Below are 14667 nucleotides of genomic sequence, written 5' to 3'. Positions count from 1 at the left end.
AAGGACTTGGAGAGTATCATGCTAAGTAAAATAAGTCAGTCAGAGAAAAACAAGTATCACATGATCTCACTCATATGTGGAATCTAAGTAACAAAATAAACTGATGAATGGAGTGGATCCAGAGACATGGAAGCATGGAACAGAGTGTGGAATCTCAGAGGGAAGGCGGGGGAAGGGTGGGTGGGTGGGGGGTAATCAACGAAGAACCTTGTATGCATATATGCATGGCCCATGGCCACAAACAATGGGCAGTGAGGGCCTTGGTGGTGGTGGTGGTGGTGGGGGTGAATTAGGGGCGGGGGCAGGTTGGAGGCAGTCAATGGGGGGAAAGAAGGGGGACATACGTAACACTTTCAACAATAAAGAATTATTTTTTTTTAAAAAGTTTATTTCAGTAGAAATAGTTGCCAAGGCACAAAAGTCACATTAATAAAAGTCAATCTTAAAACTGCACCAAAATCAAAAGTTGTACAGTTATGAGTTCAAACAAAGCTTTTTTTCTCTGATGAAGAAAATTTCATATAAAATTTCAAAACATCTTAAGATCTACTAATACTTCAATGCATATGGTACAATAAAGATTTTTACTCAGTAACATAGGCTGTCATTTTCTTTGACATATACTAGCAAAAGCCACAAGATTTCTTATTCAATTGATCTACTACATTAAATGAGAAATATACTTTGATGACAAGCAGAATCATTTGTAAAAATTGCAAGTTGGGCACTGGCTGGTTAGCTCAATTGGTTGGATCATTGTCTAATATGCCAAGGTTGCAGGTTCAATCCTGGTCAGGGTACATACAAGAACCAACCAATGAATGAATAATAAGTGGAACAACAAATTGATGCTTCTCTCTCTCTCTCTCTCTCTCTCTCTCTCTCTCTCTCTCTCTCTCCTCTCTCTCTCAAATCAATTTAAAAAATTAAAAATAAATAACAAATAAAAATTGCAAGCTGGAAGCAGCACTGAGAGTGTGGCATCTTCTTGTGTAATCCCAATGCACTCTGTGAGTCAAAAAGAGCAGAACATGGACACAAATTCAACAAAAATAAATGCAGCCACCCCAAGAAACAAATTTCTAATAAAAAAATCAAAGCTGTTCTAAATCACAGACAGTAAAAAATTAATAATTCCTGTTTTTGCGTTACAACACACCAATCACACTTCCTAATGGTTTTGCTAGGTGAAAGCAAAACTTCAATAAATTACAGAACCAGCTCTGGTTGGCTTCTCCAAGAGGATGATAAAAATATACTATCTAATTCTATCAAAAGGGTTAAAAATGGTTATAGAATAAAGATATATTTATGAAATTAGAGACATGTATTACCCATATATATAAACTTAAAGTCACTGCATGCAAAGTTTTAAAATACAAGGTGTCATAACAAAAGGATTGTGAGGAAGAAGAAGGGTGATCCTCAAGACTCCAAACTCCAAAAGCCAGAGATGATGTGAAGTAATGTCAAAAAGCATAGAGCTTCTTCTCCTTACCTATTATTTCCCATAAAAGGTTTGGTTATCTCCTATCACTTCATCTAAATGAAAATATACATATCTTCCCAGGTTTCCTTCTGTTTCCAAGATATCTAAAACATTAAGCTTGGAGGACCTGTCCAAAGCATCCCTAGACCTGAATGAATTATTTTAGCAGATATGGCACAATACAGAGGGATAACCCCTTACCTTTCCCCTAGAAATTTCATGGTTTCTGAAGCTACAGCTCAACTTTCTTAGAGAATTCTTTGAACAACATTTCATTGAATGAACTCTGTGTACAGCACAAGATTAAAATGCTGGCCTCAAATTAAAATACATTTATATATGTTTTTATCAATTTTTAGAGAGAGAGGAAGGGAAAGGGATAGAGAAATAAAAACATTGATGAGAGGGACACATCATCAATCCGCTGCCTCCTGCACACCCCCTACTGGGGCTTGTGCCCACAACCCAGGCATGCACCCTAACCAGGAATTGAACCAGTGACCTTTTGGTTTCTGGGTCAATGCTCAATCAGTTAGCCACACTGGCTGGGGACTGGCCTCAAATTTTAACTTGCATTTATTATATATAAAGCAATATTAAAACATTTTATTATATCTTAAGACAAAAGAATAAATGTTTTGCCATTTGAGGAACGTTGTTCAAAAATTTTCATTTAGCTGTTTTATTATTCTAAATTCTTGAGGATTTTAGATATTTAGTGACCTTTGTTTCTCTTTAATCTGTAATTAAGTTTCTTACCCTTTAAATGATGTATGTCTGCCATCTGATATGATATGTTGCTCTGTAGTTTAACCTGAAAAAAATTAAGTTCTCATTTTAGTAAAGAATACATAGTTCTGCTCACATTTACTTTTTTCTCACATTCACTTTGAGCTTGATCATAAACGCAAAAGAAAAATCCTTATTATATATACAGTATATATCACCTCTTTCCAAAAAGAATTAGGGATAAATTCTGATTTTATAATAATTTATTCATTTTACTTAATATACAGTATAATAACTTTCAAAAGTTTTAAAGTTTCAGTTGAATATTGCTTAATGGCATGTTTTTTCAAAATCTTACTAGAAGAGACCTCTTACTAACTCTGCATTAAAAAAAGAATTGCTTGAATTAATATCAAACCAAAAGTAATTAATAATTATCAAGCTTTCATAGACTGACAGATATTATCACATAGGACTCATTTTTGTGGTCACTGTAATCTAGGAGAGTAGGAGATTACTGTTGTATTTCATATGAGAGAAAATGTCTGAACCAGGGTTGGGCAAACTATGGCCTGTAAGCCAAATCTGGTTTTCTGCTTGTTTTTGTAGGGATGGCTAGCTAAGGATGGCTTTTACATTAAAATTTTTTTTACACTTTTCAATTGCAGTTGACATTCAATGTTATATTAGTTTCAGGTGTACAACATAGTGATTAAACATTTATGTAACTTACAAGGTGATCCCCCATAATGGGTTTCTATATTTGTAAATGGTTAGATAGTAAAAAAAATCAAAAGACGAATAATATTTCATGAATTATATGAAATTCAAAGTTCAGTATCTATAAATAAAGTCTGATGGGAAACAGCCACATCCATTCATTTACATATTGTCTATGGCTACTTTAAAGCTACAGTGATTGTGACAAAGACCATATGGCCTGCAAAGCCTAAAGTATATACTATATGGCCCTTTACAGAAAAAGTGTGCCAACCCCTGGTCTAAATAAATAGAATTACGACAGAGAGATAACTATATATGAGAACTATCAAGGGGAAGAATGGTCTTGTTGGTTGATCAGATATAGGAGTAAAATAAGAAACATCAAGGATGATGTTTACATTTCTAAAATAGGGGGATTAGCCTTAACTGGTTTTGCTCAGTGGATAGAGCATTGGCCTGTGGACTGAAGGGTCCCAGGTTCAATTCCAGTCAAGGGCACATGCCTGGGTTGTGGGCTCAATCCCCGGTGTGTGGCATGAAGGAGGCAGCCTATCAATGATTCTCTCTCATCATTGATGTTTCTATCTCTCTCTCTCTCTCACTCTCCCTTCTCTCTGAAATCAATAAAAATATATATTTAAAATAGGGGGACTAGATGAGTAAGATTATAATACTCCATAATAGGGAAACACAGAAGAAACAGACTTGGAGTGGTAGGGAGAAGTGCAGAGATGATTTTTTCAGATCTTGACCTATTGAATTTGAGACACTTATGGCATACCCAAGAAGAGATATTCAATAGGTCGTTGAAAAAGTGGGTCTGGAGTTCAGGCACCAACTAACACCAACAGCTATATGATCAGCTGATTACTAACAATGCTCTCTAACTTCTAATTAGCCTATGTTTACTTTCTTTTCCACTTCCTTTATTTTCATGAGCCTTTTTTTTTTGCATGTTTGCCCCTTCAAAGAGGATAAGCATCCTATATTGTTGTTCCCAACAAGTTTGTATTACTTTGTTTTTTATCCATTTTTAGGATGCTATTTCAGCTTTTTTGTACTTTTTCCCCTGTACTCTTTATTTTAAACTTGCTTTTGAAATTGCGAGAGAAATGCTACTCTTTTTCTTCTGTTTGTTTTTAATCTTTATTGTTGAGAGTATTACAGATGTCCCCATTTTCCCCCCACTGCCCCACTCCATCCAGTTCCTACTCCATCCCAGACCTTCACCACCCTATTGTCTATGTCCATAGGTAGTGTATATCTATAATAATAAAAGTGTAATATGCTAATTAGACCAGACATCCTTCCAGATGAAGCTGAGGCAAGCTGCCACGGCTGCGAGGGCCAAGCCCCTTGCATGAATTTCATGCATTGGGCCTCTAGTATGCATATAAGATCTTTGGTTAATCTCTCCCCACTCCTCACTCCCCCCTTCCCTCTGAGATTCATCAGTTTGTTCCATGTTTCCATGCCTCTGGTTCTTTTTTATTCATCAGTTTATTATGTTCATTAGATTCCTTGTTCATTTATTTTGATTTTTTGATTCAATTGTTGATAGATATGTATTTATTGCCATTTTATTATTCATATTTTTAATCCTCCTCCTCCTCCTTCTTCTTGTTCTTCTTCTTCTTCCTCTTCCTCTTATTAAAGAATACCCTTCAACATTTCATGTAATACTGGTTTGGTGATGATGAACTCCTTTAGCTTTTTCTTGTCTGTGAGGCTCTTTATCTGACTTTCAATTCAAATAGCTTTGCTGGGTAGAGTAATCTGGGTTGTAGGTCCTTGCTATTCATCACTTTGAATATTTCTTGCCATGCCCTTCTGGCCTACAAAGTTTCTGTTAAGAAATTAGTTGGCAGTTGTATGGGCCCTCCCTTGTAGGTAACTAACTGCTTTTCTCTTGCTGCTTTTAAGATTCTCTCTTGGTCTTTAACCCTTGGCATTTAATTATTATGTGTCTTGGTGTGGACCTCTTTGGGTTCCTCTTGTTTGGAACTCTCTGGGCTTCCTAGACTTCTAAGTCTATTTCTTTCACCAGGTTTTTTTTGCCAGGTTGGGAAGTTTTCTGTCATTATTTATTCAAATAGGTTTTCAATATCTTGCTCTCTCTCTTCTCCTTCTGGCACACACATAATACAAATGTTGATACACTTGAAATTGTCCCAGAAGCTCCTTATATTATCTTCATACGTTTGTATTTTTTCTTTTTGCTCTTCTGATAGGGTATTTTTTGCTTCCTCAATTTGAAATTGTTGATTTGATTCTCAGAATCCTCTACTCTACTGTTGAATCCCTGTAAATTATTCTTTACTAGAGGCCCCAGTGCACGAAATGCATGCACTGGGGGGTGGGGATGGGTCCCTCAGCCCGGCCTGCACCCTCTTGCAGTCCGGGACCCCTCACTCCTTACCACTCACCTACTCGATGCTCCTTACCACTCCACTTGCTGCTCCTTAGCGCTGCCGTGGAGACAGAAGAGGCTCCTGCCACTGCCACTGCACTCGCCAGCCATAAGCCCGACTTCTGGCTGAGCAGCGCTCCCCTGTGGGAACACACTGACCACCAGGGGCCAGCTCCTGCATTGAGCGCCTGACCCCTGGTGGTCAGTGTGCATCATAGTGACTGGTTGTTCTGTTCCACCGTAACGGTTGCTTAGGCTTTTATTATCTATACTAGAGGCCCGGTGCACAAAAATTTGTGCACTCGGGGGGGGGAGGGGGGGTCCCTCAGCCCGGCCTGTGCCCTCTCGCAGTCTGGGACCCCTCGGGAGATAACGACCTGCTGGCTTAGGCCTGCTCCCGGGTGGCAGAGGGCAGGCCCAATCCCTAGGTGCAGCCCCTGGTCGGGCTCAGAGCAGGGCCAGTTGGGGAGTTGGGGTGCTGCCCCCTGTCATGCACAGAGCAGGGCGGATTGGGAAGTTGCGACGCCACCCTCAGTCACGCTCAGGGTAGGGCCGATTGGGGGGTTGGGGCACCTCCCCCTGTCACACTCAAGGCAGGGTCGATGGGGAGGTTGCGGCGCCACCCCCTGTCACGCACAGAGCAGGGCCAATCAGGGGGTTGGGGAGCTCCCCCCTGTCACGCACAGAGCAGGGCCAATCAGGGGGGTTGGGGCTCCGTACCCTGTCATGCACAGAGCAGGGTCGATCAGGGGGTTGGGGAGCTCCCCCCTGTCACGCACAGAGCAGGGCCCATCAGGGGGGTTGGGGAGCTCCCCCCTGTCACGCACAGAGCAGGGCCCATCAGGGGGTTGGGGAGCTCCCCCCTGTCACGCACAGAGTAGGGCCGATAGGGGAGTTGGGGCACCGCCCCCTGTCACACACAGAGCAGGCGATCAGGGGGTTGGGCGCCGCCACTCTCACACTCAGGGCAGGGCCGATGGGGAGGTTATGGCTCTACCCCGTCACACACAGAGCAAGGCCCCAGGAGAGGGGCGGGTTGGGGCGCCCCACCTTGTCTATCTTATAACCGCAGGGCGACTTGGGGTTGGGGAGCTCCCCCGAATGCTGCACACATTTTGGGTGATCAGGGAATTGGGGCGCCTTCTCCTGTCATGAACAGAGCATGTCTGATATTGAAGTTGTGGACCGGCACCCTGTCACACACAGAGCCGCAGGGCGATCAGGGGGTTGGGGAGCTCCCCCCTATCAGGCACAGAGCAGGGCTGATCAGGGGGTTGGGGCGCCTTTCCCTGTCAGGAACAGAGCAGGGAGGATAGGGAGGTTGTGGCCCTGCCCCCTGTCACACACAGAGCTGCAGGGCGATCAGGGGGTTTGGGTGCTGCCCCCTGTCACGCTGATCCCAGTGCTGGGAGGCATATTACCCTTTTACTATATAGGATAGAGGCCTGGTGCACGGGTAGGGTCTGGCTGGTTTGCCCTGAAGGGTGTCCTGGATCAGGGTGGGGGTCCCCACTGGGGTGCCTGGCCAGCCTGGCTGAGGGGATGATGGCTGTTTGCAGCTGGTCACACACCCTTCAGGGTGGGGGTCCCCACTGGGGTGCCTGGCCAGTCTGGGTGAGGGGCTGAGGGCTGTTTTCAGGCTGGTGGGTGACTGAAGCTCCCAACCACTCCTTTTTTTCTTTTTTTTTTTATTCTGGGCCAAGGCCTCTGCTGCTGAAAGCAGGTATCTGGTTTGTTTCGGTTCTATAATCGAAACACTGTATCATCTCCAGCTCTGAGATCTCGGCCGGCTGAAAGCTGGTTTCTGGGGTTTTGTTTAGCTTCTATATTTGTTACAATGTTTCAAACTGCCAGCTCAGAGGCCGGCAAGGCAGGCGGGGAACGTTGGAGTCCTCCTTCACTGAAGCAAGCAAGCCTCATGTTTGCTTCCAGCTGCCTGGCTGCCGGCCGCCATCTTGGCTGGCAGTTAATTTGCATATCGCCCTGATTAGCCAATGGGAAGGGTAGCGGTCGTACGCTAATTACCATGTTTCTCTTTTATTAGATAGGACTAGGGGCCCAGTGCACGAAGATTTGTGCACTGGGGATGGGTCCCTCGGCCTGACCTGCACCCTCTCCAATCTGGGAGCCCTCAGGGGAGCCCTCTCCATTCTGGGAGTTTCTGTCTGTCTTTGCAATCATATGAGTGAATTGTCTGAGACCCCCAACCTAGTTTGGTTTGTTGCTCACAGAATAATAGAGGCATTTTTTTTTCCTTTGCTTCATTGGTGGAGATTTCCTGGAAGTTTTAGGATATCTTCCCTTTAATTTTTTCTAGACACTCTGATCTTACTTACCTTTGCGTTCCCTTCATCCCCCACCACAACAGTAACTTGCTCCAGGCTCACTTTGCTCTAGTGTCTAGGAGATCTGTCTGCCACCAGAACTACAATTCCCAGCATTCCTGGTGCTCCTCGTGCTCTGAGCTTCTGCTTCTGGTCCTGGGGCTGCCACCAGAACTACTATTCCCCGAATTCCTGGTGCTCCCCACGCTCTAGGTTTTCCTTTCCTGCTCTGTCTCTGTCCCATGGCCTCCCACTCTGACACGTCCCCCCAAGCCTCTGGCTCTCCTGCTCTGCTCTCCACCCGGCAGCTTGGGGGGACGTGGCTCCCTCAGTTGCTCCCCCAAGCCGCCGGCTCTCCCATGCCTGTCTATGCAAATTAACCCGCATATGGGTTAATTTGCATACTCACTCCTGATTGGCTGGTGAGCATAGCAGAGGGACAGTCAATTTACATGTTTCTCTTTCATTATATAGGATTATATAGATTTTAGTTAGTATATGCTTAATTTCTGACTGGTACTTTTTCATGTCTTTGAAATTTTCACTAAGATCCTTGAAAGACTCACTAAGTCCCTTGAAGCTCTCTTTGAGTCCCTTGAAGTGCTTATTACAATACTTGAGCAACTTTATAACCATTGTTTTGAACTCTGTATCCAGTACAATGGGGCCTTGACTTACGAGTGTCCCAACTAACGAGTTTTTTGAGATACCAGCTGTCTCTCAGCTGATTTTTTGCATTGAGTTGATAGAGTAATTTGAGTTAACAAGATCATTAACGAGCTCTTTAACGAGCTCAGTCTCGGAACGAATTAAACTCGTAAGTCAAGGCCCCACTGTAGTTTGCTTCCATTGCTTCCATTTTATTAATTTCTCTTTCTGGGGATTTCTTCTGCTCTTTAATTTGTGACATGTTTCTTTGTCTCTGCATTTTGGCTGCTTCCCTGTGTTTGTTTCTATGTATTAGGTAGAGCTGCTATATCTCCTGTAATTGGTAGAGTGGCCTTGTGTAGTAGGTGTCCTGTAGGGCCCAGTGGCTAAGCCTCCCCAGTTACCTGAGCTGGGCACTCTAGGTGCACCCCTGTGAGGGCTGTGTGCACAGTTGTAGTTGAGCCTTGATTGCCGTTGATGTCACTGGGAGCAGTTGACCTCCAGGACAATTGGCTGTGAGGACCAGCTGCGACTACAGTGGGAGAGCAGCTGTGCAGGAGCCACCCCTATGGAGCAGGACTTGCTTCAGTGGGGCTTTGGTGCTCATTGAGTCTGCCCCTTGAGTGTGTCACTAGTGGATGTGTATAGTTGTAATCTAGTATGGTCTGAAGCTGTCCACTGGGTGCACTGGCTCTCAGTCCTCCAGGGAGGTGCAAATCAGCCACCGTCTAGGGCCACCAGGCAGGAGCTAGACAGAGATCTACAGATATCTTGGAAGTGCCCAGGCAAGGCCCAGGGGTGAAGCAAGGCAGGCTTTTGCTAGAGCAGGGTCTTAGGCCTTTTATTGATAGGTTTGAGGCACATTGACTCCAGCTGCTACTTGTTTTAAGATATTTTAGCAAAGTCTGAAGCCTGAGCCAGATCAGGCCATTCATATGGAAAAGCAGCTGCAAATAGCTTGGGTGGGGCTGCAAATTGGATGGGGCAGGTCTCAGGGAATCACCAGGGTGGAGCGAACAGTGTGGGTCATACTGATGGAAACTCAGATATGGCTGCCAGTCAGTTCTGTGGACAAAGGGGGGGGGGGGGGTGCAGGTCCAGCACAGGAACAATGACCCCTGTGAGAATCTCCATCTGGGAGAAAGCCACCCCCCAAGTTCCTTCCCTGATGCCAGATAATCCAGTTCTTCCCCTATGTCCCTGGTTCCCCCAAAGCCACCACCCAGTGCTGGAGCCCAGAGGGATTGAGTCTGGATAAGTCCATGAGCTGGCCCTTTAAGAGAAACTGCCTGTGTTTCCAGCAGCCTCCCTGTCACTTAGCCACAATCCCCACTAGTTTTTACAGCCTGAAGTTACAGGGAGTTCTCTTCTCAGCTCTGGAACCCTGGGCTAGGGGTCTAGTGTGGGGCTGGGACCCCTTGCTTCTCATAGAAGGCCTTCGCAGTGGAGATATCCCTCCCAATTTATAAAACGCCACACGTGGGTGTTGGACCAGCCCGTTCTGACCCTCTGCTCCTTGTACCAGTCTCATGTACTTTCTTCTTTACTTCTCTAGGTGTAGCACTTCTATTTAGCCAGCTTTCAGGCAGTTCTGAATGATGGTTGTTCTATATTTTAGTTGAAATTTTGATGTGGTTGTGGGAGGCAGCAAGTACTGGCGTTTATGCAAGCCGCCATTTTGGTTGAGAAATACTATTCTTGAACATAAGGCTTTGAGTGGCCTAAGCTTTCCTGAACTGTCTCTTTTATATCTTTATACAATTACAAAAATTTTTAATGAAGAGGGGAAATTTAATCCACAGAGTACAAAAATAGTAACGGGTTATATGGGCATTACTGCTTTATTCTTATCACTTTAATTTTTCTCTTCATTCTTTATTGAGAATGGAGATGCTGGCCCCTATGACTCACATATGGAGTCCTCACATTTCAAAAGCTGGTCTGGAACAATATATTTTACACAGTATTACAGAGAAAATCACAGAATGTTTAAATAGAAGCTTTTTCTTAATCCAAGCATAATGAATTTATTTCCCACCCCATTCCTTTGCCATGTAGGATTTTTCAGTTAGCTTCTCAGACCCCTTACAGCATATTGTTCCCTTAGCATCTCATGTTCTCTATTATTCATGTCAATCTTTCCAATAGGATTCTCAGATAAACCTCATATTCAGTATTTAGTATTATCAACAGGTACCAGTACCCAATTTCTCTTATTTCCTAGTTTTATTGTGCCTTTGAACAGAGGTGCCAAGGAGTTGCTCCAAGATGCTACAGAGCCCAACTGGAAGATCATTAAATCCAGAAGTTCTCTTTCAGCTACAGTAATTTTATCATGTTGCTTACTTTTAGAATCTAGATGTCCGCTACTAAAATATCTGTTCATCTTTTGACATTGCAATATTACAGGCATCTGATCCCTTTTCTCTCCACATATATACCCTACCCCCAAAATTCTTATCTAGCTCCTAAAATGGATTGATAAAGAATTCTTCTAACATTCAATGTTGTCCTTTTAAGGAAATCTGAATGTGTTTTTACTTACCATGACACTCCCTTGTATGTAAAGCAATAACTTAAGTTTGGCTTTAATCTTATGTTCTACCATTTTGAGTCTATTCAAAAAAACTTACCCCATTTAGTTTCTAATTTTTAACATTTGCTCCAATTTCTTCAAGTTTGTGTTTTCTTTCTTTTCATTAATAATTTCTGCATATAGATAGGTCTTTTTAGTTCTTTAACTCCTTTGGCTTTAACCCTTTCCCGAGAGCCTTCACTTTTTTTTAATACCTCTACCATTTATCACCTTCAAAAGGAAACTTGACTTCCCTGATTATTCCTTCTCATAGTTTTAATTTCCTTGTGTTCGAACAGAAATTTGCTTATCTTCTAAATGACTCTACCAAAACTTCCCAGTTGTTGAGAAATTAGAGTTCTTACTACTGCATGATTGGAAAAAAAGATATTTCACTTTGCCACATATACTCTCTGCTGAAGTGGCAATGACATAGGAAGATTTTCTCTTTTTTCCTTTTTATTCCAGACAGGTAACAGTACATAAATTCTAAAAAGTATTATTTAATCCTTATTTTATGAAAAGTATTCTCATTGTCTGGCTTCATAGGTCCCTTTTTGTTTACTTTAAGACTTTTCCTAAATATCCATTTACAATATACAAGAAAGATACCAAATACTTATTTTATTTTGTCTTTCAAATTTCTTTTTGGATAAGAAATAGGTGGATGAATATACAGATGAATGGATGGATGGGTATGTGATAGGATGGTTAGATAGACTTCAACCTAGAGTCTGACTCTAATACATCCTTCAAAAACCCATAATTTTCAAAATGCCTTGCCTGGCCCCAGATCTACTGTGAAGAGCTTCATATTCAGTTCTTTCAAAAGCAAAACATCCTTTTATCAATAAGACTGTCACCCAATTTTTTTCTACCCACAATGTTGATCAGAAATGATAATTCCATGAGAACAGGAACTGTGTCTCTCACTCATCCCTGTGTGTCCATCATCTGGCATACTGCCTGACACCAACAAACATTAGATGTTTGCTGAATGACTCTTATGTTCCATACTCTTTGTACTACATACTTTCCTACCTTAAGTTGTACTTTATCCATATTTGTATAATTCTAATTATCCTTCAAGGTTTCTGAATTCCCTCATTTACTTCCTCTTATCAACTTCATTTGCTTTAGGCTTTACTTTACCTCTCCCCCTCTGTAATATTTGTTTTTCTGGGATTTGGAATCCATCTATAATAGGCTGATTTTCCCTGCTCTCTTGGTTTTTTCCATGTTAATCTCCTAAAATGTGTTTACTATCCTTCCTGAGACCTCTTCTTTTTTTCTCTTTTGTGGCATATATTCATCTCTTTTTTTTCCCCCAGTAAGAATTATCTTCTCCTGAGATTTTCCATCTCTTGCTCATCCACAGCTATTTCGTTTATTTTCCTCTAATCTTTCTTCCTCCAATACCTAAAACTTAACATTTATATTTCTACCATCTCTTTCTGAAGCTCTTTTAATGCTTTCTCCATCCTACATGGCTACTCTGAATTAATTTTGGCAGCAATTACCAGCTCAGTTGCTCTGCTTCTCTTCATTCTGGGGCCTTGAAAATGGCTCAGCTGTGCATGCCTCACTTTCATTATGACCTATTCTTGGGCAATCAGCACAACGATGACCACTGATCCCAAAGGTTATACATAATTGGCTTTTACAGTTGTCATTTCTGGCTCCTTTTTCTCCACATTAGATACATTTTTCCTGATTATATCTCATGCTCAGATGATTTCTAGAAACAATTTTATCTTCTATAACATAGCTGTCAAACATGGATGATGCTCAAGAATCACCTGGGTAGTTTTAAGAAATATAAATTCTTGCCTCCCCCACCCCACTCCAGTGTGATTCAGTAGTCTGGGATGAGCCCAGGAATCTTTTTTTTTTTTTTTTAAAGCTCAAATAAATTCTGATAAGCAGCCAGGTTTAGTGATTACTCGTCTAAAGTATGTCTTTGGCTGGCACCTATACCAGTTGGATCAAAATGGTATTTCATTAATAATAACTAATGAGTATTAAATGCTTATGCCAGGTCTTGTGCTAAGTACTTTACAAGTATCATTACATTTAATCCTCACAACCACCCTATAAAATAGGCTATCCATTTTGCAGATGAGGAAACTGGGTCTTCTATCATATGCCTATAGTAGATTCTGTATATTCTCCTAAGCAGACCCAGATGGGAGTCTGTGTTCATAACCACTGAGCATATACTAGATCAGGTAGGTGATTAACCTCGTTTTCTTCCTACTCTTTCATTGCTAACATTATTTAGACAACATTCCAAAGACACCTACAACTTTCACATGATCTGTTAAAGTAGCAGTCTCCCACCCGGCCGGTGTGGATTACTGGATTGAGCATCGTCCCATGCACCAAGAGGTCATTGGTTCAATTCCTGGTCAGGGCACATGCCTGAGTTTTGGGCATGATCCCCAGTGGAGGGCTTGCAGGAAGCAGCCGATTGATGTTTGTCTCTCATCAATGTTTCTATCTTTCTCTCCCTTCTTCTCTCTCTCAAATCAATAAAAACATATTTAAAAATATTTTTTTAAAAAAAGTAGTAGTCTCCCTTGAAGCAAACTCTAGTTTAACCTATACTGTTACATTTTTATTTTTTGTTAATCCTCACCAGAGGATATTTTTTTCCATTGATTTTTAGAGAGAGTGGAAGGGAGGGAGGGAAAGTGGGACGGAAATGGGGGGGGGGAGAGACAGAAAGAAACATCGATGTGAGAGAGACACATGGATTAGTTGCCTCCTGCACGTGCCCTGACCAGGGCCAGGGATTGAACCTGCAACCCAGGTATGTGCCCTTGACCGAAGTCAAACCCTCAACCCTTTGGTGCATGGTCCAACACTCTAACCTCTGAGCAAATGGGCCAGGGCTATACTGTTATATATTTTAAGAGAATAAGCAAGTTTTTTTTGTCTTGGTTGGCTATAATAAATCATTACAAAGTGTTTTTATTCACTCATTCATTTTTCTTCAATTAGTCATTTATAAAGCATTTACTACGTATTCGCTATGTACTAGGCCTGAGGATACAAAGTATTTAGTATTGGTCTGTTAAGAAGAATCACTACAAAGTTGGTTTAATCATTCGCTCTGTCAACTAGTCACAAGGAAAACATTAATTGAACACCTACTAAATGAAAGACACTGTATAGAGCCTAATAACAAAAAAATGTAAAAGAAACAGCAAATAGGTCTGGGTAAAGGATACTCATTTTGGAGTAATAGCATAACTGAAGTTTTCTAAGTAAATATGATTACTTAGGAAGAAAAAAGGAGAAGAGACTAGGGTCTCAGACAGAAAACTATGAACAATAACACTTAATAATAAACAGAGGTAAAGCCAGAAAAGGAAACTAAGAACTGAGAGGTAGAAGAAAAAAGGAGATGTCATGGGAGCCAAGAGCACAGAGTGCTGGGTAAAAAGATGCTGAGATATTAGGAGTAGGAAGAGAAAATGCAGGTGTGAACAAAGATAATTCTCTTTTCAAGAAATTTGACTGGGAAGGGGAAGAAAGACTCAAGTATTTTTTAAGTGCTGAGGAGAAAGTATAGGTAGATTGAATATAAGAGGGAGACTGCAATAATAATAGTACAAGGTCCTTGAAAAGATGGAGGAAATTGGATCCAGAGAAGAGCTGGTCCTGGAGAAAGGATGAACCTTTTTTTTTTCTTTTTTAAATATGTTTTTATTGATTTTCAGAGAGAGGAAGGGAGAGGGAGAGAGAGATTGAAAAATCAATGATG

At 41.8% G+C, this 14667-nt stretch overlaps 1 protein-coding gene across 3 annotated transcripts in view; it reads right to left on the bottom strand.

The window, feature by feature from the left end:
* CASC4 (cancer susceptibility 4) overlaps positions 1 to 14667 on the bottom strand; it is an 89908-nt gene that overhangs the window by 52859 nt on the left and 22382 nt on the right. For all 3 annotated transcript variants that reach the window (XM_006093119.3, XM_006093120.3, XM_023757607.1), the window contains exon 2: positions 2249 to 2303. In XM_006093119.3, coding sequence (XP_006093181.1) covers positions 2249 to 2303 — 55 coding nt within the window. The remainder of the gene's footprint in view (positions 1 to 2248; positions 2304 to 14667) is intronic.

The sequence above is a fragment of the Myotis lucifugus genome, unplaced genomic scaffold (assembly GCF_000147115.1).
Source record: "Myotis lucifugus unplaced genomic scaffold, Myoluc2.0 scaffold_109, whole genome shotgun sequence".
Lineage (NCBI taxonomy): Eukaryota > Metazoa > Chordata > Mammalia > Chiroptera > Vespertilionidae > Myotis > Myotis lucifugus.
This window is presented reverse-complemented; position numbering and strand designations above follow the sequence as displayed.